At 36.0% G+C, this 22,994-nt stretch overlaps 6 protein-coding genes across 7 annotated transcripts; 5 read left to right on the forward strand and 1 right to left on the reverse strand.

Annotated features, from left to right (window-relative positions):
* Nucleotides 1-1,154: 1,154 nt before the first annotated feature.
* On the forward strand, nucleotides 1,155-2,369 carry LOC111459118 (metalloendoproteinase 4-MMP-like). Its single transcript, XM_023101874.1, has one exon. It carries the CDS (start codon nucleotides 1,213-1,215, stop codon nucleotides 2,296-2,298), a length of 1,086 nt encoding a protein of 361 aa, XP_022957642.1. The 5' UTR covers nucleotides 1,155-1,212; the 3' UTR covers nucleotides 2,299-2,369.
* Nucleotides 2,370-3,315: 946 nt separating this feature from the next.
* On the forward strand, nucleotides 3,316-7,666 carry LOC111459119 (WAT1-related protein At5g47470-like). Its single transcript, XM_023101875.1, has 7 exons — nucleotides 3,316-4,776; nucleotides 4,871-4,936; nucleotides 5,777-5,893; nucleotides 6,033-6,264; nucleotides 6,343-6,504; nucleotides 6,743-6,894; nucleotides 7,231-7,666. The coding sequence occupies exons 1-7, from the start codon at nucleotides 4,589-4,591 to the stop codon at nucleotides 7,358-7,360; spliced, it is 1,047 nt and encodes a 348-aa protein (XP_022957643.1). The 5' UTR covers nucleotides 3,316-4,588; the 3' UTR covers nucleotides 7,361-7,666.
* Nucleotides 7,667-10,212: 2,546 nt separating this feature from the next.
* LOC111459591 (zinc finger protein ZAT4-like) lies at nucleotides 10,213-11,422 on the forward strand. The gene has a single exon (XM_023102575.1). The coding sequence runs from the start codon at nucleotides 10,411-10,413 to the stop codon at nucleotides 11,257-11,259; it is 849 nt and encodes a 282-aa protein (XP_022958343.1). The 5' UTR covers nucleotides 10,213-10,410; the 3' UTR covers nucleotides 11,260-11,422.
* Nucleotides 11,423-12,084: 662 nt separating this feature from the next.
* Nucleotides 12,085-15,829, forward strand: LOC111459701 (polyadenylate-binding protein RBP47B'-like). Of its 2 annotated transcripts, none has more exons than XM_023102722.1 (9): nucleotides 12,085-12,174; nucleotides 12,266-12,563; nucleotides 13,016-13,499; nucleotides 14,092-14,165; nucleotides 14,236-14,366; nucleotides 14,604-14,700; nucleotides 14,927-15,085; nucleotides 15,214-15,314; nucleotides 15,412-15,829. In XM_023102722.1, the coding sequence occupies exons 2-9, from the start codon at nucleotides 12,429-12,431 to the stop codon at nucleotides 15,500-15,502; spliced, it is 1,272 nt and encodes a 423-aa protein (XP_022958490.1). In that variant the 5' UTR covers nucleotides 12,085-12,174; nucleotides 12,266-12,428; the 3' UTR covers nucleotides 15,503-15,829. The 2 variants fall into 2 exon arrangements, with proteins under 2 accessions (XP_022958490.1, XP_022958491.1); XM_023102723.1 differs by having other exon boundaries at nucleotides 13,016-13,493.
* Nucleotides 15,830-15,879: 50 nt separating this feature from the next.
* On the reverse strand, nucleotides 15,880-17,710 carry LOC111459703 (probable pectinesterase 68). Its single transcript, XM_023102724.1, has 5 exons — nucleotides 17,428-17,710; nucleotides 17,095-17,284; nucleotides 16,790-16,996; nucleotides 16,256-16,494; nucleotides 15,880-16,138 (listed from the first exon to the last, which is right to left on the reverse strand). The coding sequence occupies exons 1-5, from the start codon at nucleotides 17,691-17,693 to the stop codon at nucleotides 15,982-15,984; spliced, it is 1,059 nt and encodes a 352-aa protein (XP_022958492.1). The 5' UTR covers nucleotides 17,694-17,710; the 3' UTR covers nucleotides 15,880-15,981.
* A 1,186-nt stretch (nucleotides 17,711-18,896) lies between these two features.
* LOC111459814 (vesicle-associated protein 1-2-like) lies at nucleotides 18,897-22,636 on the forward strand. Its single transcript, XM_023102889.1, has 8 exons — nucleotides 18,897-19,145; nucleotides 19,278-19,348; nucleotides 19,706-19,787; nucleotides 19,882-19,997; nucleotides 20,075-20,239; nucleotides 20,322-20,372; nucleotides 21,880-21,957; nucleotides 22,208-22,636. Exons 1-8 carry the CDS (start codon nucleotides 19,094-19,096, stop codon nucleotides 22,316-22,318), a joined length of 726 nt encoding a protein of 241 aa, XP_022958657.1. The 5' UTR covers nucleotides 18,897-19,093; the 3' UTR covers nucleotides 22,319-22,636.
* The last annotated feature ends 358 nt before the right edge of the window (nucleotides 22,637-22,994 follow it).

The raw sequence follows: 22,994 nt of genomic DNA on the forward strand, positions 1-22,994 counted from the left end.
ATGAATTATATTATATGGTATTTTTCATCTCTCCATAAGAAAATATCAAATAAAAAATTTGATATTGATATGGTTAAATTTACCATAACCATTAGCATTCAATTTGTTTTTGTTAATAATAAAAAAAAATTAAAAAAAAAGTCAATATGCAAGTTTACCTACCATGATAAACAAAAGGAAGAAACACTAAGATTTGAAATTAAAATCCCACCATCATTATTCCATAAACTTCATATATCTTATAATAATTTTTTCACCACTTAATGTTGAACCGTTGAACCAAAATCTACCCATTTTTCTTTTATTTAAAAAAAAAAAAGAAATGGGGTTGGGAACTGGCGAGCTTCTCTATGGAAATCTTTGTTTGTTCAACTTCTACATTATTTTTCTAATTAGTGATGTAATCATCATTATTCATAACACAAATCAGCCTTCAAATATCAACCCAAACCTAATATGCTTCACCTTCTCATACCTTCATTTCTCTTCCATCATCTTCCTACTTCCCAACTTTAACTAATTATAATTAAGCGAAAAATAGATTAGTAGGACATCGGAGGCCAAACATCACATTCACCTTTTCCTTGTTTTATTTGTTTTGACTTTTGATTTTTGATGCATAAATGTTTCGTTTTAATATTTTGAATTAGGTAGTAGTTATCACAGAAGTGAGTATAGGCTGAGGTTAACCTTAGGGTTGACCACATGTGAGGTTGGACATGTACCCAACATGTTCTTAATTAAGATGAATTTAGTCTAACTCAATCTAATTACGAAGGAATTGGACAAAATAAGTCCAACTAAATCTAAACTTTAGTTAATTATGTCTTTAAATTTGAACCATTTAGTTAATTATGTCTTTAAATTTGAACCAAAAATACAAGTCAAAGTCAATTCAATGATGCAACGCTAGAAACTTAGCCATAAGGACGAGTGGCTAAAATAAAACAAGCATTAAAGTCTAAAAAAATCAATATATTTTCATTTGTATGTTTTAGAAACCATTATTAGTTGATTTAATAGTTAAATATAATTAAATAAATTGAAAAGGAAAGATTTAATAACAATTTTATTTATTTATTAAAAAAGAAAATGGTTTGTTTACCAAATATTAACCAAAATATTAATAAATAAATCGCAAAATTGATCGGTGATATAGTCTTTTCCCTTTCCATCTCTCTTATGTCCCGATAACTGCCAAATAATATCACCATGTTTCCGTTTTTCCGTTATTACCTCTTCTTCTTCTACCTTCTCTCCTCTGTTTTTCTCTTTTCCTCTGTTTTTCCCGCCACAACTCCGCTGGACTTCACGACGGCGACTGCCGCCTTCGATGCCAGCAACAACTATGTCTGGAGAAACTTCGCTCGGTTCCTCGATGCCGGCAAGGGCAGCGAAGTGACCGGCATGTCGGAGCTGAAGAAGTATTTGAATCGATTCGGTTACCTTCCGGTTTCTCCTGAAAACAACTTCTCCGATTTCGTGGATGACCAATTCGTATCGGCGTTGATTCTGTACCAGAAGCGCTTAGGTTTATCAGTCACTGGAAAGCTCGATTCCGAAACGATCGCGAGCATCATGTCGCCTCGATGCGGAATGAGTGACCTAATTAAAATCAACGATGCAACAACGTCGACGATTCACTCAACGCGCCGATACGCGTTCTTCAACGGCCAGCCACGATGGATTCGAGGCTCGACGTTAACCTACGCTCTCTCACCAGACTACACAATCGAATACCTAACTTCATCGGAAATCCGTAACGTAGTCCGACGATCGTTCTCGCGGTGGTCCGCGGTGATTCCGCTGAACTTCACCGAGTCCTTAGACTACGAATCGTCAGACATACGAATCGGATTCTACCAGGGCGATCACGGCGATGGAGAGGCGTTTGACGGAGTATTAGGCGTTTTAGCGCACGCGTTTTCGCCGGAAAACGGAAGGCTCCACCTGGACGCGGCAGAGAGGTGGGCGGTGGATTTCGAAAAGGAGAAATCGAAAGTGGCAGTGGATTTGGAATCGGTTGTGACGCATGAGATAGGGCACGTTCTTGGACTGGCTCACTCTGCGGTGAAGGAAGCAGTGATGTATCCGAGTCTGAGTCCGCGAGGGAAGAAGGTGGAGCTGAGGATGGATGACGTGGAAGGAGTCCAGGCTTTGTATGGTTCAAATCCCAATTTCAAATTGGATTCGTTTTTGGAATCTGAAAAGTCCACCAACACTGGATCTTCAAACACCACTAATTTCTTCTCCTTTTTTTTCTTCTCCTTATTCTTCTTCATTTTCGTATGGTTTTAGCTTCTCTGTGTATGAAATTTGTGAGATTAATTGATTAGAAAGCAACCCAAAAGTATATCTCAATCAAATCAAATCCATCCGATTCAACCTAGTATATTCAAATTCAACTCGACCGTCCATTTTAGATATCTTTTTTTTTTTTAATTTTATAATTTTCATGAATAACATAACTCTAGGGTTTAATAACCACGTGAATATTAGAATTTGAGATGTTCTGCGGAGACCCGTTTTGAATGGAGAGGAGATTTCTAGTTAGATAAATTGGATTTGGGACGAGATTATATTTCCTGTCTTTACTTCGCCTAATTCCTTCTATCTATGCTCCATTTAATATAAATATATTTTTAATATATATTAAATAAATAAATATATATATTAGTTGATTATGAAACTTTAATTATAATATTTAAATTAAACATCATGATACTGTTAATGGTTAAAAAGTTCTAATATTAAAATTTAAAATTTAGGTGGGTAATATTACTTTATGTTTGCTCAATTTATTAGGAATTTTTTAAATAAAGATTATATTAAAAAATACAAAATTTAAAATAATTATTTTAAAAAAAATAATAAATAAAAATATAATTATCAACTCGGAACCGATACAGATATATAAAGCACACAAGTATGATTAAATATATGTTTGCAATCTTATCGTATAATGTTGTATATTCGAATTTAGATAGGATTATTTTTAGTAACCAAGAGAAATATTATGGGATGAAATGACAGCTGAAGTAATCACGATAATGAGCTGATCAAAACGATTTTTCAGCCTAATTAATCCATCACTAGTTTTAAAATGGTAAAAAATGCACCTGCACTTACTATTATTTTCTGTTAAAAGAATCTTTATTTCATTTTTAATTTATGAATTTTTAAAAATACATGATAAATAATAGAACTGTCGACGGGAATTCTAAGTACTAAATTTCTTTTTAAAAAAATGTGAGATTATTTGACATTTTTTACAAAAATATTTACAAAATTAATATTTTTAATATATAGTTTAGAACTTCAACCTATTTTTATTTCATTTTTGGCTGGAAGATGAGAATCCCGCGCGTTTAAGATTCTGGTGCAGTTCCGTTCCTCCTCGATCGCTCTCGATTCCGCTTCGGAATCGTCATCGTCTTCAATTCTCTGATGGCTTCTTCAACCTGCAATTGCAGCAGCTTGCATTGCTTGTTTCGGTAAGATCCGCCACAAAATTCGACTGTTCCAAGCTTTCCTTTAATTACTGAATCTTCCGAGTTCACTTCCGATTCTCGCAAAACCTAAAGATTCTTCCGATTCTTTCCGAAAATTCTTCTTTACCAGGTCTCTCTCTCTCTCTCTCTCCTTCTGTCTTTACTTTGTTTATATGTGTTTATGCGTCTTAGATTTAGTTTCACTTGCTGGTTTCTATCTGTTTCTTCCTTGCATTTAGAAGAAAGTGTGGTAATATCTTTAAAAGATTAAGATAGTGGAATTTGGAAGCTCTCGGACAGGGTTTTATTTTCCCTAACTAATTTTCAGCCGTTGAAAATTGATTCAATTATTGATTTGAAAGTTAATTGTGTGCCGTTGCATGAAGAGTGCAATAGGAGATTAGAAGTGAGATTACGGTACTTTCTAATTTTGTATGGTCAAAACGTGTGAATGCTTCGGTGGATTAAATTTGCTAAAATTGATAACTAAGCTTAAAGGATATGTAGAACTGGATTTTTGAAATGGCAGAAGATATAACTGTCAAATGAGAGATGTTTCTAAATATAATCAACCAAAAGGACTGGAGAAAATATAGCACCCGAAAAATCCGAGTTGATTAGAGATGGAGAAGGAATTTAGGCTGTAAATTTCTTATCAAGGACCGAGTTATATACAGATAGAGGAAGAACAGCAGCTAATAATCTAATCTTGTTTTTTAAAATTTATTGCGCGGAATATTCTCTGCTCTTTTTCTTTTACTTATTTTCTTCCGGAGGAGGACGGAGATCGGTAATCTGATTCCGTTTAAGCGCGGCGGTGAGGAGCAGAAGCACAGGAGAGAAGATTAACAGAGACTCTAAAATCGAACAACATAGATTCTTATTGGAGTTCAATCTGTGGCCAGAATTAGAGTTCCGCCGCTTGCAGGACGAGCTCACACGGACGGTGGTGGCGCCGAATCGTACGGCAATAATAGAGTGCAGATTCAATCAACGAGAATGTCCTCGGAAAAAGCAGGGAAGAGAAAAGGAAAATTAGTTTTTGTGTGAGATTATTTCTGAGAGAAAAGGAAAGAAAAGGAATCGAAGAGAAAATAATGAAGATTGGAGCGATGGAAGATGTGGCAATAATTGGAGGATTGATTTCAGTGCAGTTCATATACGCTGGAAACTCGGTATTGCTAAGTTATTTGATGTCGTTAGGGCTCAATCCTCTCAACATCGTCATTTATATTGCCTCTGCCACATTTCTATTTTTGGCTCCTCTGGCTGTTTGTTTTGAAAGGTCTTTCTCTCCTCTTCCTCCGACTCTCTCTTTATCTCGCTGATGACTTTGAATTGTGGGATTGAAGTTTGATGAATGATGTGCATACATACAGGAGCAATTGGCCCAAGAAATTGAGTTTCAAGTTGGTGCTTCAGCTTGTTCTGATCTCCTTTGGCGGGTACGCAGAAATATCTAGTTTTTTATTCTTCTCGTTTCTTGAGTTTTAGTTTCACTTTTTTGTTTCTCCTTTCTTAAAATTAGTTTCCACTGTTGATTGATTTTTAACTTTCCAAAAGAAATATAGTTTTTTATTAATAATTTTTTGAAGTAAGAACAACTTCATATTTCATTTACAGGAATCACATGATAAACTAGTCTTTTAAATTTAATTATTCAGACATATTTTTAATCAACTTTTGTTTTGAAAAAATGATAATTTCTTATGGAAGCCAATTTCCAACAAGCTATAAGTTTCTCGTTTTATTTTCATACATATATTCCAAAATCACCACATTTCTTCTTCTTCTTCTTTTATTTATTTATTTATTTTGTATGTTTCCCTTCCTAATTTTATCATCGAAGTTCTTTAGACTCGCAAATTCACGAAGCCAACCATGATAAGAATTTAAAACCGCTTTTGGGAGCAACATGGAAAAGTTATTCCCCAAAAAAAAACATAAAAGAATTTTTTTCAGAAGGAATACGATTTCAGTTTAAATTTCATCAACATAATTAAATTCCACGTGTTAAAATCAAATTAGCTCCATATTGATGTTTTTCAGAGACAATTCTTTCTTTGAATCGCCAATCTAAGTTTTTAATACATTTTGTTTTGTATTTTATCTTGGAAGTTCATGAAAGTCAAATGGTTTGTTTTAAACTGTAACAAAGGCTAACCAAATAATTCACATTTTAATGACGTCGGTGGCTTAGAGTTCCAACATTTTAATAAGTTTCACGGCCATAAAATTGATTCTTTTCTGATTTATTTGGTAATTGGTACTTTGGTTTTTTCAAGGGTAACTTTGTTCCAAACTCTGCTATTAGAAGGGATACAGCTGACTTCTCCAGCCATGGCAACTGCCATGCCAAACATTGCTCCTGGTCTCATCTTTATCATTGCCTGGTGTTTTAGGTATCCAATACTTTACTTCAGACATCCCAACGATAGAACAGAATTTGTCTGCACTTACAGAACAATTAAACCGAATCAAAGGTCTACATGGTCGGTTTTCTATTAATTTAGTGATATTTACTTGCAATCGTCTTTGCAGATTAGAGAGAGTCAAACTTAGTTGTCTGTACAGCAAAGTTAAGATTTTAGGGACATTGCTTTGTGTAGTGGGCGCCATCATAATGAGCATACTGCACAGCACCATCACGATACCGGCAAAAGAGCAGCTAATTTTTCTTCCTTCATCTGTACTCTTCAATAAGGAAAAGTTTATTGGTTGTTTGTATCTCATGATGGCGGTCTTCGTATTATCAAGCAATGTGGTATTGCAGGTAATTGTGCTTCGAAATTGAGACATTACGTGATGATGGAAATGAAGCAATCCTAGCTTTTTATACTGTATATTGCAGGCTACAGCCCTTGGTGAATTACCCGCTCCAATGTCGTTGAGTGCTGTAACTTCGTTCATTGGAGTATTAACGACTGCAGTTGTACAACTACTGAAGAATCATAAGTTAGAAACCGAATGGTCAACTGTCAACATGAAGGATTTACTCTGCTACTCTCTATTGGTAAATTAAACCATCTTTTAAAATATTCATGCTAAATCATTTGCTTCTGGTGGGCGTTGTTGCATGCTTGGTAAAATTGTTGAACAGCTTTCATAAGTATCATTTGCAAAATGCAAAAAGAAAGGAGTGTTTCGACTGGAAAACTTGTAATTAAGATAATTCTGTAGGCTGTTTCAGAATCTTTTATGCAAATAAATATGAAATAGAAACTGATGAATGGATGGATGGATGAATATAGGGAGGAATAGTGAGCGGTATAAGCTTGAGCTTCAACGGGTGGGCAATGAAGAAAAGAGGGCCAGTTTTGGTGTCAATTTTCAGTCCTATTGGAACAGTTTTCTCTGTCATTCTCTCTGTCTTCACCTTAGGAGACACTATTTCCATTGGAAGGTACGTTAGATAGCAACTTTTCTTCTAATCATTTTCTGACTCTGTGGATCTGCTGTGTGCTGCTCTATTTGCCTTTGGATGTTCTCAGTTTTTCTTTACACGCGCACACAAAAACCCTCTGTTTTTTTTTTTTTGTGTACATAATTATTTATATGGGAATTAAAACTTTTATTTATTTATTTATTTATTATTATTATTATTATTATTATTATTATGAGTGTAAAAAAGAACCAAAAACTGATGATTAGACATTTGAAAAGATCAATAAAAAGGAAAGCTGTCAAACAGGTATCTGAGTTGGGTATTGAAAGTGGGGTTTGATTCTTGTGGGTGCAGCCTTTCTGGTATGTTCTTGATGTTCTGTGGGCTCTACTTTGTGCTTTGGGCAAAAGGAAAAGAAGGTTACTGTGATGGGAGTGGCTATCAAAGTGATGACTTTGATATTGAGAAACCTTTACTCTCTTGAACTTTGTAGGTGTATCTGCCACTTCCTTTATCCTATATGGGGAAATTATAATGGTAAGTGGACATTAAAAAAACTAAAGATGAAAAACTATATTTTAGGTTGAGCGTCAGTAAATTGTTTGTAACGGTTAGGTTTTACTGTTTGGGGTGGGACACAATACTTTGATTGGCAAGAACTAGATTGCAAGTCAAGAATTTCATTAGTACCAAAAGTTCGTTAAAAAAAGAATGTGTATATATGTATATTATACGACTGACTGTAATTATTAGTAAATTGATTGGTCGGTTTTGGATTGATCTTTTACTCCGTTTGTAATTTGTTTACTGGTGTTTTATTGATTTTCTCTTCAAAATCAAGCTTATACGGCTATATGCCTTTGGAAAAAGTGAAAGGGAACTCCAAAACAAAGATTCCGAAGGCATCGAAGATGGTGGCTTTATTCCTACTTTTCACCGTCTTTGTGAATCTTTGAAAGAAGGGATTCTTTTTGTTACTTTTTGGGAATAATTCTTCCTTTATTCATGTGTTTTCTTAGCCCTCGCTTGTTCATACTTTAGCAATTCAAGAGAAATGATTTAAGTTTCTAATTTTATAAATTTGAAATTATAAAATGTATTTTTGAATAATTATTTTGTGCAAATTCAAAATGTCCAATTATTTAGGCGTCAATATGCATATTTAGGTTAGGAAACCGAAATTTGAGTAGATAACATTTAGGTTAGTCATTTGGTAGCATTCTTAGTTTCTTTTTTAGTTAATTACTAAGAATGATGTGACACTTTTTTCCCTCCTTTTTTAGTTACTAAAAAAAAAAAAAAAAAGGGTTTTCTCTCTCCCTCTACTTCTTTCTCCCTCCCAACCATCTCGGTGTCATGGCTATCAGAGGTGTTCTTCCATAGCCGAAATTCGAAATGTAGGAGGGTAGAGAATAAAGCAAAGAAAGGAAGAGGAAGAGGAAGAGAAATGTAAAAAGAAGGGAAGCAACAAAACAAAGCAGCCTTTTGTGGGAAAGACAAAGAAGAAGAGATTGAATTCAATCCATCCATCTTGAAATGACGACAATTTGATAATCAACCAAGAGAAACTCGCGAGGCTCACAGGGGTTGAAAATAAATGGGTTCCAACGGGAAAGAAAAGATGGAATTGGGTGAATCCAATTGGAACCAAACTTGAAGCGAATAATAATAATAATAGTGGGAAAGGTGGGTTCCATGGAACTTCCCCCCTCTTTTCTTCACCTTTTTCTCTAATATTTCATTCATTCACTTCCCATCTTTTCCATGGATTTTTTCTTTTGTAGTTTTGCTTTAAACTCTACCATCTTCTTTTAATAATTTTACAATAATGATCCACTTCTATATTTTCCATATTTCATTTTAAAACTTCCATCCTATTTAATCTCTAAACTTTATCTAATTTTTATACTATGATCCTCTATATAATTACTGCCACCAACATTTAATGTGAATAAAATCATGTGATAGAAATTTTAAAAGATTGCATAACGGGCATACTCTGATGTGTGGGCCCTCACGTTGGAGGAAAAGCCCACCTGCTCCCTCCCCTTTTATGGATCTCTACCTTTCCCCATCACCAAACCAACACATTGCTTTTTTCATCTCTGTTCATCACCATTCTAAAACCTCTCTATTTCCTCTTTTTTTCTTTTTTCTTTTTTACTTCAAAATATAACGTCGTTTGCATGTATTTCTCTATACGTATATGAGTTTGACAATTAATTATTTTCATATTTTATTTTCTATATGTGATTTGATCTTCAGATGGATTATCCATTAGTAATATCTAAAAATAAAAACTTTAATTGACTTAAATAAATAATATTGAACTAATCAAATAAATTGGGCATTCCATGTGATATATATTAAGTGTCTATGTTGACATCACATCCATAATTTTAAAGCCACTCGTGTCCTTTTCCTTAAAGGATACAATTATTTATTTCTAAAATTTAAATGTTTGTAGTCAACTAATCTATTAAAAATATAACTAGGTGAAATAAATTATAATTTATCCATTTTTGTAACTTAGATATCAAAGTAATTTGAATTTAGTTCTCAATTCCTTATTAAAAAAATTGGAGGATTAAGAATTTATTATTCGAGTAATTAGCATTGAAAAATATATCACTTTAAAACTTCTAAATTACTAAATACGGCACCGTTATCCCTTATTGGAGAACAAAAAGCTATAGAAAATTATGACCAAATAAATAGAATTTTGTTTATACATGCATGGATTATTTTATTTATTATTATTATTATTTAAATAAAAAAGAAAGAAAGAAAAAAACATGTTACATAATCAATATTGTCTACGGGAAATACAGGGGACATCATTGTGCTAGCCATTATAGGCAACGCCGAGCCGATAAATATTCCTTATTTGAAAAATAAATAAATAATTTAATTATGAGCCCCCCAAAAGTAGCATATTTGTAATAAGAGGCATGGAAGTGGACAAAATGTGGAATTTGTTGGGGGGTGGGGGCCGTAAAAGAAATAAAGAAAAAGAAAAAGGGGTGTAATTACCGTGATGGGCAAGGTTTGCGTGTTACTTGTCCCTACTTTCCCATTCATTCTTCTTAACTTTCCTTAACCCTCTTGTCGTTTTGAAACCCAATTTGTTTTTTTTTTTTTTTTTTTTAAATATTAATTAATCAATTCCATGTAATACTTTCCTTTAATTTATATAAAATTCCCTTTTGTAGATATTCAAAAACGCCTCTAATTAAATTTAAAAATATATATATTTACCATTAATATCACATTTTAAAATTACTCACCAACTTTCTAAAATAATATTAAAATGTTTATAGATAATCTATGGGGGCGATATATTTAGAAAAAAGAAAAAAAAGAAAAATTTATGGGAGGTGGTGAGTTTTGGGGGAGGAATGCTTGTGAGCTACTCCTTTTAAGTTCCCAATCCATTCTGTACTTTTCCTTCCCACAAAAACCACAATTCTCACTGTTGGCTCTTCATACCCTCAAAAAGATAAAACCCAAAAAAGAAGCTTTGATTTGATCCATATGGACTCCCACAAATGCAAGCTCTGTTCTAGACTCTTCACCAATGGCAGAGCCTTAGGCGGCCATATGAAGGCCCACCTCACTGCAGCCTCCAAGCCGCCCACCATCCACGTTGCCCTTCCTTCCTCCACATCCTCCTCCTCTGCCGCCGCCGCCGCCGCCGACGACGACTCTCTCGAATCGGAACACAACCCAACGCTCTACGAGGCCAGAGAAAATCCCAACACGAATTTCAGATTTTCAGATCCTGTTTTCGACATTGTTCTTCAAGACAGAGAGAGCGAGACCGAGTCCAAAAACCCCACTTGTAACAGATCCAAACGACGCCGGCAACCGCCTCTGGAGCCACCCGAACCTGCCAGCTCTGTTTCCTACACCTCGCCGGAGGAAGACCTGGCCATGTGCCTCATGATGCTCTCACGTGACCAACGGATCCAAAATCAAAATCAAAGTCCAAATCAATTTGAGAAGAATAGAGCGAAGAAGCCACTTAGAAGGAAGAAAAAGTGCCAGAAATGCACTAAACACTTCCGATCTTACAGAGCTCTGTTCAGCCATGAAAAAATCTGTCAATTAAAAACAGAGCTGGAAGAAGAAGAAGAAGAAGAACACGAACATTTCAAAAATGGGGGAAACAGAAGAAGAATCTTCAAATGCCCATTCTGTTTTAAGCTATTTGGGTCAGGTCAAGCACTTGGCGGGCACAAGAGATCCCATTTCGTGAGCTCGACAAATGGTGGAGTTAGTGTAAATAGCTCTGTTTCTTTAAAAGTGGAAATAAGTCTCATAGATCTCAACTTACCGGCTCCTCTCGAAGAAGATGATTACAGTGTTGTTTCTAATGCTTGACAAATTTGTTCATCATAATCTTTTTTTTTTTCTTTTTCGATGGGAGGAAGAAGAAGAAGAAGAAGAAGAAGAAGAAGAAGACGACGACGTTTAGTGGAAGACTTGGTCTAATGGGGTCTGGTTTGAACTGAAACAGACTAATTATGGGACTTTTCTTTATTTCTGTTTTGTTTTGACCAGAAAGTGAAGACGAAGACGATGATTAGGAAATTAGGTGGAAAAGTATATGACATTTAATAAAATACATTAAATTTGATTTTCCCCTTATTCCAAGTTAATGATCAAATAAAGTTTAAAATATAATCTATATATATATATATAATTTTGAAGGTTTAATTACTGAAGTGTTGAAAATAAAGAAAAAAGAAAAAAGAAATGGACAAGTTAATATTACAATTAATAAGAATTGACATAAGAACGAAACATAATAAATGTCGGACCAATGGCTAATCTTATGTTTGCAACATAATTTAAGGACCACAGTTTTTGATGCAATATGCTCACCAACTTATGCCCCAAATTGACTTTTTAATGTCGTTTTAATCTTTTTATTATTATTATTATTTTCAATTTAACCAAATTTAAAACAAAACTGAATTGATGACGTGGCTCAAACTGAGCTGACACGCTTTTTAATTAATGAACAACCCAACATACACACAACAAAAAAGCCAAATAAATAAATAATTCCACGTGGATATTTTTCCTCCCAATTGCCCTTTTTGGTCAACCTAATGCATTTATTCAGGCTTTTCTTTTTCTTTCCTCTTTTCTGTACTTTCTTATTTCCAATTTTACCCTCATTCTTATTATTTGATATTTTATAATTGCTATTGAACATACTCTACTTGGGAGTCCTATCGAAGGTCCGGCGCGAGGGAAGCCCTAGCAGTGCCAACCGCCAAAACTCCGCAGGTTTCAAAGTAATCTTTTCACTTTTTTAAAAAAGAATTGTGTTTGGATATACATTTTTTAATGTTTCTACTGGAATTTGTCGAGCCCTCAGCGATCACCGAAGTTTTGCCCCCAAAATCTCTGGATTCGCCGATCAATTTACAGTTACGGTAAAGTTGGAGCATCATACAGGGTGCACGAACAATCCTGCAAAGTTCACGGAGCATCTGCAATTCGTGGAAAGAAAGTAGAAAAATAATGCGTCAATAGATACAATGGCAGCTATGGCAGGCCAACCAGCGCACCATCAACCAACTACGGTGGAGGAAGTTAGAACACTTTGGATAGGGGATTTGCAGTACTGGGTCGATGAGTCTTACCTTAATTCTTGCTTCGCTCACACTGGCGAGGTTCGTTCGTTTGTTTCTTCTTTAATTTTGCGCGCTTTTGTGTTTATCATATTACTTTTAATCGATAGAATTTCAAGTGGTTTTCGACTTTTTGTTATCGTAGTGCAATATGTAATTATTATATGGGTCTGAATTGGTTAGTTTTCTTCTGGTCTTGGAAGTGAATTTGGGTGCATAAAATTAAAATTAGAATGTGTTTGTATTTTGTTCTATTGCTGTGAGAAACGAAGCACGCGGAGGGCCTTTCTATGACCTTTCATGCCACCGAATGGGGATGAATTGAATGCTTGAGAGCCGTGGTAGTAGAAATGCCAGTGTAAAATTATAGTTATTTTCTAGTAGTTGTTATATTATAATGGCTCATACAAGTTTATTCTTGAATCTTGATGTCTAGTGGTAGTTTTTTTGTTATTGTATTTGAGTCAGAGCTTAGTTGCTTATTTTTTATACAGGTTATGTCAATTAAAATCATTCGCAATAAGATCACTGGCCAGCCTGAGGGTTATGGGTTTGTAGAGTTTGTTTCTCATGCAGCAGCAGAAAGAATTTTGCAGACGTACAATGGTTCTCAGATGCCCGGAACTGAGCAAACTTTCAGGTTGAATTGGGCATCTTTTGGAATTGGAGAAAGGCGCCCTGACGCTGGCCCTGAGCACTCTATTTTTGTTGGGGATTTGGCTCCTGATGTTACAGATTATCTGTTGCAGGAGACCTTTAGAGTGCAGTATCCATCTGTTAGGGGTGCTAAAGTTGTGACTGATCCAAACACTGGACGTTCAAAGGGATATGGGTTTGTTAAATTTGCTGATGAAAATGAAAGGAATCGAGCTATGTCAGAAATGAATGGTGTTTATTGCTCAACTAGGCCTATGCGTATTAGTGCAGCAACACCCAAAAAGACCATTGGTGTTCAGCAGCAATATACTCTAGGTAAAGGTAAAGGCAATATAGTCATTTCTCACGCTTTCTAATATTCGTGACCCATATGGAGTGAGTATAAGCTTTTTAAGCATTCATCCAAGTTTCTAGTCTGGTTCATATCTGTGCCAGTGGTCATAGTTATGAAGATGTTTGGCTCTAAAATTTGAATTTCACCCCTGTTAATGAAAGTTATCATTTTTTTTTTTTTTTGCATCAGTAAACCTAAAGCTAGGAGTTCAATATGTACGAATGATTTTTCTGAAATTTTTATAGATATTATCCATATTAGTGTTCTTAGATTTAAGATGAAAACTTATAAAGTTAATAGTTATATATTTTGAATGTATATGTCAAAATATATTCTATTCCTTAATGATTTTTTTGGATAAACAAGTTATTCAGCTGAATTACGAATGAGATAGAATTCATTGTTGTTATTGTCTTTCCTTCGCTTAAAGAGAAAATCTTTGGAGGGGATGGTAATTTACTATTTCTAAGCTCAATACTTATGACCAACGACCTTACTTGAACACGATCTATTCTATAGGTTGTACAACTATGTCATTGGTGTCTAAAATCGTACTTACCTATGTGCCTCTTGTCTCAGCAATGTACCCAGTTCCTTCCTACACTACACCCGTGCCTGTGCTTCCTGCAGATTATGATGCAAATAACACAACTGTAAGTGAAGGGGCAGTGTTACTCTTTCTTGTTTCTATGCTTGTCTCTCACTACATTGTTCTTTATGCAGATCTTTGTTGGTAACTTGGATCCTAATATTACAGAGGAGGAGTTGAAGCAAACTTTTCTGCAGTTTGGTGAGATTGTTTATGCAAAAATTCCTGCTGGGAAAGGTTGTGGTTTTGTACAGTTTGGTACGAGGTATGCTTAGGCATGATTAATTTTATTGATTTAAGTTGAGTAAATTGCATCTCTCCTTGCTCCTGATCCAATGCCTTGAAAGAAGGCTCTGAATAATAATGGTCTGAAGTGGGAGACAAAATTCTTGTGGAATAGAAGGAAAATTCTTGTGTATGTAGGATATATTATCTATTTCTGTTTTTCACCATGAACATTTGGATTTGGATTAAATATGTTCTCCAAATTGTGTCCATGCAGACCTTCAGCTGAAGAAGCCATCCAAAAGATGCAAGGAAAGGTAATCGGTCAGCAAGTGGTTCGTACTTCTTGGGGTAGAAATCCGGCTATCAAGCAGGTAATTGATATTCTATAGAGACATCTACAAAGCTATACCAGACACAATCATTGACTAATTCTATTTTTCGAAGGACTTCGAATTTTCCATGTTTTCTGTAATCCCCTTGTTCATGGATGTTTTCTGTTAGCAAGTTCTCACAATATCCTGTATAAGGCTCATAGTGAACCAGAGTTCTCTGTATTGAGTAGACTTTGAGTTTGATGAAATGGGGATGGACTTTTAGGACTTGGCTACTTGGGGTCAGCAAGTTGATCCAAACCAGTGGAGCGCTTACTATGGTGGCTATGGTGGAGCTTATGATGCTTATGGATATGGAGTCGTACAAGATCCATCTTTATATGCTTATGGTGCATATTCGGGTTATACCTCGTATCCTCAACAGGTACGTTTCATCAGAATAAAATGAGCGGGAATCAAGAGCATATATTTATAGAAAAAAGGTTGTTCTATTCAGAAAATTGATTGCCTTTTCTGATCTTGGAACTATTTATTTGAACTCTTTTCTTTTAGGTTGATGGTGTACAAGATTTGGCCGCTGTAGCTGGTGCTGTTCCCGCTGTGGAACAGGCAGAGGAATGGAATGATACGCTGGATACACCAGATGTTGAGTTGTAAGTTTCTCTCTTCTGCCCCTCTGGAGATAAAAGATTGCAAATTAACAAGTCTCATTATATGAACTTGCATTGACATCAGATCGTTAATTGGCAGTTTAAATTATGCATACCTTTCCAAACATGAAAGCGCCATTTTAGGGTGGCCCTTATGGTTGACCACCTCTTCACTGGTTAAGCAAACGTGAAGTTGATGAATCTTCTTGGTCGTGGTTCGCGATCATTAGGCTGTCAATGCCTGACCATACTCGGGTCAATGATACCGACATCATACTGTTGCCTGTGCCCTTCGGAGTACAGTGAGTTGTTTAATTTAATAATTTGTTCTCCTCTATAGGAACGAGGTTGTCGTGTCGGGGGTAGGCGCTTTAATGCTCTATATATAATGATGATCTTCTATTTTGAAATGAAGTTTTCATACCAGGAGAACATTTGGTGTGATCTGTACCTTGTACCTTGTCTCATATTCATATTGTTAACTGTTTTATGTTTGGGATGGAGAATCCCCGTTTAAACAGACAGGGAATGGGGAATGGGGAACTGGCGAAAGATTTCTTCTTATTAGATAAACATTATAATAAACATTAAATAGTGTTGGTTTAAAGATTATGGCAACACAAATTGAATGAATGGAATGCAATATAAATGTGTATGCATAGTATTTGAGCTAAGCATCGGAGGGTGCAATCCAGTGCCTACCATTCACAAAGCTCTTGACAAGAAATGGATGGGCCTCTTCAAACTCCAACTCCCTGGCCCATGATACTCCCTTCACTTTGCTTGCTCCTGGGCCCCAGCATTTGTATGCTCCAAAAAATACCGTCCTGCTCCACTCACAGTCAGTAAATAAGTCTTAAATAACCATTTAAAACAGTAATTTTCTAAAATTCACTATCTCCTATAAATAACCAGTAATTGAAGAACCAAAGGAGTAATTTTACTTGTTTTTGTTGCTGACGTGGTCCCAGTCATCCCATCCACCGTGGGCCACCACGTCATCAAAGTATGTATACGCGTAGACGATTCTAGAGTACTGGCCCATGGCCCGGCCCACGTACACGGGTCCTGAACCGGTAACCTTGCACCGGACGAAAGCAAACCCGGTCTTCTCGTCCGGCAAGTTTCTATCTTGTGCCGCTATAGAACCGAACCGAGTGGCGATGGAGTGCAGCTCACAATCCTACACCACATTAAGAAAGACAAGAAACGCCGTCGTTTAAGTTCAAAAAGATAATTATTTTTGAAAAAGATAATTATTTTGCCGCCTAATGATTAAGTTGATTTTAGGAATAATATACATATATATTTTTTTAATAAATAGAGCTATTAAAATAAAATAGGATTTTTTTTTCCTTTTGTATTAAAAGAGATTTAAATTATATTTATTAAGAACAAAATAAATGTAAAAGGTAAATAAATAATATTTTTGTAGTTGAAATGAAATAATTGGAGGAGGGTTGAACTAATTGAATGACCTTATACATGGAACGCCCATTTCCAAAGATAAAGTCTATGGAGCCTTCAATGTAGCATTCTTTGAAGTAATGGCGGCCGGCGTCATCACACAACGTATCTTGAGCACCGTAGAACCCGCACCCGGAAAAATAGGCTTTATCGCCGGATATACGGAACGCCGCCGCTTGCCACCCTTGCATTCCGGGCATCGGCGCCGGTGCTGTATTCTGGCCGTCACGTGAACCACATATCAAACACAAGATGCCAAAGTGAGAAAGAAGGAAGTTCACGTGCAGCAAAGTTCGAAAGTTTGGTGGGGTATTACCCTGAAGCTGATGTTTCGGGCAGAGAAGTAATTAGCGAAAACTGTGACCGAGGCTGTTCTGTAGGTACGCAGCTGCTGCCCGCTGGGATCTCGGTCATCTGCCCTGTCGTGCCATTCTATCACCGTCCTCTCTTTCCCTCCTCCTTCAAATGTTATGTACGGCTTCGTCGCCGCCACCACCACCTTCTCCCTACACAAATAAACAATTCTACTTACCCTAATAACACGTGGCATTTTTAGCGTTTTAATTTATTCATAATTTAACAGATAATGAAAAGAGTGTTTTTTAAAAAAATTATGAGTGTGAGCTAGTTTGAGTTTGAGCAGCATTACACGTAACATCCGGGGCTGATTCGGATAACGGTGCTCACGGTGTTATAATCCGGGACTGCATTGACGGCGGCTTGGACAGTGAGGAAGTCGCCGGAGCCGTTACCGTCTACTTTGATCAGCCGATGGCCAGTGGGTCCGACCCACTTGTGGCGGCGGTGTGGGGCGGCGGCGGGGGCAGATGGTGAAGAAATTGGTTGGGTTGTTGATAGAAGAAAGAAAGTGGAAATGGAAATGAAGAACAAAAATGAAGTGATGAAGAATTCCATTTTTTAGAAATGGAGAATTTCGGGAATGTTTAGGAATCAGAAATGTATAAATAACGGATTTATTTTTGTTTTTTGTTTTGGTGTTTTTATAACGGTCATTTGTTTCACAGAGGTACAGAGACGGAGACGTTTTCTCCCGCGGAAGCTAGAGAATCATATGATTAGGCCAAGTAAAATTAGTCCGTTACACACAGATTTTATTATTTATTTATTTTTGGGTGCAAATTATCAAGCTGCTAATTCTCTCTCTCTTTGTTTTTTTTTTCACTTTAATGACTTTATGAGATTGCATTGAATTAAAGAATCGATATTAAATGCCTAACCGAATGCTAAAGAATCGATATTAAAATTGCCCAAGCACACGTAACATAAAACAGTGAGGCTGATGGGATTCTTTTTGGCCGTTAGTCACAGGTTAGAGGTGGGGGCGACACTTTTATCCCAACGTTTCCTTCAAGTAAAGCACAGTGTGAGATCTCGTATTGATTGAAGATGAGAATGAAGCATTTCCTATAAGGGTATAGAAACCTCTCTAATAGATGTGTTTGAAAACCGTGAACTTGACGACGATACATAACAAGTCAGAGCAGATAGTGAGATTGTGTGTTGCAGATGATATCATAGCTAGGCACCTAACAGGGTGCTAACAAGAACTTTGGGCCTTAAAGTGGGTGGATTGTGATATTCCACATCGATTGAAGATGAGAACAATCATTCTTTATAGAGGTGATATGCGTTTTAAAATCGTGAGGCTAACGCGACTATACGTAATTGGTCAAAATGGACAATATCTTTGACAACCACGGTAAACTTTTTAGTGTTAAAATAGAAAATAGTTAGAGTTAGACACGAGTATATGAGTAAAGAATGTTATCTCGGTTGGTATGATATCTTTTGGAGAAACCACGAGATTTCATACTTTATAATATCTTATTCCAATTAATAGTATTAGAGCCATGCCTCCTCGTAGATTTTGAATTTTCTATTTCATTTATTTATTTTTTATCACAACTTAATGCAAAATATTTAATTTACAAGTAATCTTTTAAAATTTCTATTTCTACGGCATTAAATTCTAATTATGCGAGAGAAGCTCAATGGGTCGGAAATAAAGCCCAATAAAGCCGGAAATGGGCCAGAGAAGCATAAAGGCCCATAATAAATGAGCGATTTGGCTAAATAAAGGGAAAGAAAGAGAGTTAGAAGGTTTGATTTGGGGCACGTGTTTTCCTCCACCCTCTCTTGTTCGCAACACGTTCGCCATTGTTGCCCCTCTCTTTTCTCGATCTGTTCGAAACTTGCTCTCAAGCAACAAGCTCATTTTCCAGATTCTTTTTTCTTTCTATAATCTCTTCAATTTCGTCTTTTTCCCCTTTTGTTCCTTCTTCACTCTTCCAACAATGAGTACGGGAGAACTCCTCAGCATCGAACCTCTCGAGCTCAAGTTTTCCTGTGAGTAGTTGTTGATTCTAGAGGGACTGATTTTCTTCTTGCGGATCTGTAATATTTTGAGGGATCTTTTTTGTTTTTTTGTTTTCGTTTCTTTGGTGCTTAATTTGTTTCTGTTTGTCTGTTTTTGGTTAGTCGAATTGAAGAAGCAGATCTCTTGTTCCCTTCAATTGTCTAACAAGACCGAGAGCTACGTTGCATTTAAGGTCTGTGTTTCCTTTCTCTCTATTTGAATCTTTTTGGGTTTTGATTCTATTTTTGTGATTTGTGTAATTCATCTTTTTTCGAGTGAAATGGTTTGGTGCTTGTAGTATGGAAGTGTTTTGGATTTTGAATTTAGGCGTGTGCACTTTTTTGTTCTTGTTGTTGTTTCTTTTGTTTTTTTTTTCTCGATGTATCTGTCTGGTGCCAGATCACGCCCTGAAACTAGTTAATTTCGTCATTTTTCAATTTGCTTGCGGGTGTTTTGGTGTTTATAATTCATTTTTTATTGACAAATTGAGCGAAGATTGAAGCTCGTATGATTACTTTGTCGACTTAGTATGAAGTTTATCTTTTTCTAGGTGAAAACTACGAACCCTAAAAAGTACTGCGTTCGCCCCAACACTGGAGTTGTCTCGCCAGGGTCAACATGCGATGTTATAGGTGCCAAATGCCAATATCAAATATTTTCCTTCTTTGATTTTAGTTTTCAGATGAGTTTTGTGGTTATTGAAATGGGTAGTACTTTGTTTTGTAGTCACCATGCAAGCCCAGAAAGAAGCTCCTGCTGATATGCAATGCAAAGACAAGTTCCTCCTTCAGAGTGTTAAAACCTTTGATGGCGCAACCGCAAAGGATATCAATGCAGAAATGGTATTTATACTGTGAATGTTCAAAGTTTGTAGTTAATTTTAGCATCTTACTTTTGTTTATGGGCGTGGGGTTTGCAGTTCAACAAGGAGGCTGGGCATGTGGTTGAGGAATGCAAATTGAAAGTCGTTTATTGTCCTCCAGCTCAGCCACCATCTCCAGTACCAGAAGGTTCTGAAGAAGGATCCTCTCCAAGAGGTTCCATTTCAGAGAATGGAAACTTTAATGATACCGAATTAAACACTGTGAGTAATCGGTGTTGGGTTTTCTTTTCCCTTTTCTTTCATCTGCGCATTTAATTTACACATCTTCACCTTCTGTTTGCAGGCTACAAGGGGATATGTTGATCGGTCGGAGCCCCAGGATAAATCTGCAGAGGTAAAAAAGGGTGATTATTGGCTTGTAATAGGCTTAAAGCTTATGTCTGCAGTTTACTGTGATTCTCTCTTTTGTTTTCTGCAACTCTGTGGATGTGTTCAAAAAAATTTCCTCCAAACTGCCACCTCTATTTTCAATTTTTTATAAGATAGAACTCAATGCTAAATTATGCCCTTGTGATTTGAGTGTTACTCTGAGCAGTAAACAACATAATTTGCTTTGGGCAGTATAATAATTGACGATACACTTGTGAAGTTTTGGGTGAGCTTGTTGTTTCCTGTTCTTGTTCTTGGGGCTGTTCACTTTCATTTGGTCGCCTAAGCATCTTTTTCGTATTTTTAACCTTTACTGAATGCATTGAAATGCACAATTGGAGTTCTTAGTGTTAACCACTTAACATACACATGGATGTAACTTCCTTGGCATAATATGCGAATGGTTGAGGATTTACTTTCAGAATTTTGTTTAAGACTGCTGAGCACATGTTTTGTATAGATTTTTTTTATAATGGTTAGGTTTCTTATATGATCTTTGATCATTTTCCTTCGAAAGAACATACACTGTGGAGTAGATATAATCTCTTGTCCCCCAGTATTGCAATACTATCCCACCATGAGTTGACGGTTGGCTTGGCAGGGAAGAGTTTAACTGTAAACTTGATTATTTTCGAGGTCATAAATTCAAGCCATGAGCGTCACCTACCTTGGGTATTAAATATTTTACCTTTTTTCCAGTGCCAAATAAAGAGTTATGGTAGGATACATCCACTTGGAGAGAATCCCTTGAATATATATATACACGCATGCGCGCGCACACGCACACAAGGATGATGCTATATTCTTGTCTTGTTAATGTGCATTAAACTATTTCCAATGTTCCATAGCAAGTCGTTGATTCTCTTCTCTAAACTATGTTTAATGCCTTCAGTTCTGCTTGTTCGTTGAATGCGTTTAAGTTCTGCAAACTCTCTGCTTCTTAGCATCACCAACTAGCTAAATTTCCTTACACAGCTAATCAATCCTCTGTCCCTATGGCCAAAGATGCCTAAGCTAAGCTCAGGTCATGGTGTCTGCCGCTCTTTTAATAATAGACCAAAACTGTTTCAATCTTTCAAGATATACTTTGTTTTGAGCTCTTATAGGTGCCTGCCGATAGATTAGGCTTAAGATATTGGAGTTAATATGAGAATCTCTATCCCTTTTGCTTCGGAACTCCTTGTCAAAATCTAAAAAGTACCATTATTCATAGGTCCAACCACCTTTGGATCCCCTGTTCTCTCTCTCTTTTTTTTTTTTTCTTTTTTCCCTTCTGTTTGTGTAATTCAAACCTTTATCGTGGTTCTCAGTTATTTTTAAACCATTCAGCACCACACAGATGGTTTGATTGACTAAATCATGGCCACTGGAGCTATTTGTGTACATGTGTGTGTGTTTTTCGTTTCTGCATATGCTGTACTTTCTGCTTGTAGCAGTCTGCTTGTTGACTACTTTAACTTTAACATGTGCAGGCTAGAGCCCTCATAGCTAAACTTACAGAGGAAAAGAATAGTGCCCTCCAACAGAATAATAAACTTCGTCAGGAATTGGTAAGAGGGATGAATGGGGTTTATTACATGGGAAACATTGTCTTTACTATTGTGTTATACTTGAATAAATCTCCAAGTCTCTTTACCTGAATACCTTTTTGAAGAATTACCCAAATAGAATATTTACTATTCTGAACTTTGTTTGTAAGGTTGCAAATCAGACTATGCTCAAATCTGATTCTTATTTTCTTGGAATACAAGAACACGAGCTACATTAGTTTCTGATGTGTTGGAGGTTTGAATTGTGCAGGAACTTTTGAAGCGCGATGGCAGGAAAAATGGCGGTGGTGTCTCCTTCCTGCTTGTCATATTAATTGGATTGATCGGAATCATGTTGGGCTATATTATTAAGAAGACTTGAGAAACTCATGGCAGCAAACTGGATTTATATCATTATATATTCTATGATGAAAGGAAGGGGGAACTACTAATGTTCAGTGGGTGGATCTGTAGCAAGTTTTAATTTGTTGGAAGTAGCAAATTGTTAGATGGTGTTCAAGGATTTGTAGTTACTGAATTTGCAAGGTAGCACACTCTTTCTGTAACTTAAAAGAGTTTTCTTTTTTTCCCTATTTTTTTTTTCCTATTTTTTCTTCTCTGCTTCTCTTATCAACCAACTTGTTATATTTTGTGAAACTGTTGATTTAATAATTTTACATCCTCAATTGTTCAGCATTTCTATCACCTATTTTTTCAACATGATATTCTCAAGATTCAAATGTGTTAATTTTATGGATCTACATCAGCTATTGATTGTGAGAACATATAAAGCTCATGGGAAGTTGTTAATCCTTACAAATCATAAATTTGAAATCAAATCTAACTTACCTAATTTGAAGTTTATAGTATTGCATTTTCTCTTATTCAACAGTTGGAAAGATGATTGATAGTGATTATCTACCATTTGATTATGTAGTTTGAACAAATAGCATTTTAGCCCATAGATGGATCGGTTCAGTAAAACTGTTATGAGCCATCGAGCTTGGGCGTTTGACTGCGTTCTTTACAGACCTGTAATAACATTGATAAAAGTCATA

Source organism: Cucurbita moschata, unplaced genomic scaffold (genome assembly GCF_002738365.1).
Source record: "Cucurbita moschata cultivar Rifu unplaced genomic scaffold, Cmos_1.0 Cmo_Scf00022, whole genome shotgun sequence".
In the NCBI taxonomy this organism is placed as follows: Eukaryota; Viridiplantae; Streptophyta; class Magnoliopsida; order Cucurbitales; family Cucurbitaceae; genus Cucurbita; species Cucurbita moschata.

What these genes read in the sequence shown, in the direction of transcription:
- LOC111459118 (XM_023101874.1), top strand. Translation starts at nt 1,213, where the DNA reads ATGTTTCCGTTTTTCCGTTATTACCTCTTCTTCTTCTACCTTCTCTCC.
- LOC111459119 (XM_023101875.1), top strand. Translation starts at nt 4,589, where the DNA reads ATGAAGATTGGAGCGATGGAAGATGTGGCAATAATTGGAGGATTGATT. An exon ending in ATCATTGCCTGGTGTTTTAG is followed by an intron (nt 5,894 to 6,032) that starts GTATCCAATACT and finishes TCGTCTTTGCAG; the next exon opens with ATTAGAGAGAGTCAAACTTA. An exon ending in GACACTATTTCCATTGGAAG is followed by an intron (nt 6,895 to 7,230) that starts GTACGTTAGATA and finishes TTGTGGGTGCAG; the next exon opens with CCTTTCTGGTATGTTCTTGA.
- LOC111459591 (XM_023102575.1), top strand. Translation starts at nt 10,411, where the DNA reads ATGGACTCCCACAAATGCAAGCTCTGTTCTAGACTCTTCACCAATGGC.
- LOC111459701 (XM_023102722.1), top strand. Translation starts at nt 12,429, where the DNA reads ATGGCAGCTATGGCAGGCCAACCAGCGCACCATCAACCAACTACGGTG. An exon ending in GCAATATACTCTAGGTAAAG is followed by an intron (nt 13,500 to 14,091) that starts GTAAAGGCAATA and finishes CTCTTGTCTCAG; the next exon opens with CAATGTACCCAGTTCCTTCC. An exon ending in ATGATGCAAATAACACAACT is followed by an intron (nt 14,166 to 14,235) that starts GTAAGTGAAGGG and finishes TTCTTTATGCAG; the next exon opens with ATCTTTGTTGGTAACTTGGA.
- LOC111459703 (XM_023102724.1), bottom strand. Translation starts at nt 17,693, where the DNA reads ATGGAATTCTTCATCACTTCATTTTTGTTCTTCATTTCCATTTCCACT. An exon ending in ATCAGCCCCGGATGTTACGT is followed by an intron (nt 17,285 to 17,427) that starts GTAATGCTGCTC and finishes TTATTTGTGTAG; the next exon opens with GGAGAAGGTGGTGGTGGCGG. An exon ending in CCCGAAACATCAGCTTCAGG is followed by an intron (nt 16,997 to 17,094) that starts GTAATACCCCAC and finishes CGTGACGGCCAG; the next exon opens with AATACAGCACCGGCGCCGAT.
- LOC111459814 (XM_023102889.1), top strand. Translation starts at nt 19,094, where the DNA reads ATGAGTACGGGAGAACTCCTCAGCATCGAACCTCTCGAGCTCAAGTTT. An exon ending in AGAGCTACGTTGCATTTAAG is followed by an intron (nt 19,349 to 19,705) that starts GTCTGTGTTTCC and finishes ATCTTTTTCTAG; the next exon opens with GTGAAAACTACGAACCCTAA. An exon ending in CCCAGGATAAATCTGCAGAG is followed by an intron (nt 20,373 to 21,879) that starts GTAAAAAAGGGT and finishes TAACATGTGCAG; the next exon opens with GCTAGAGCCCTCATAGCTAA.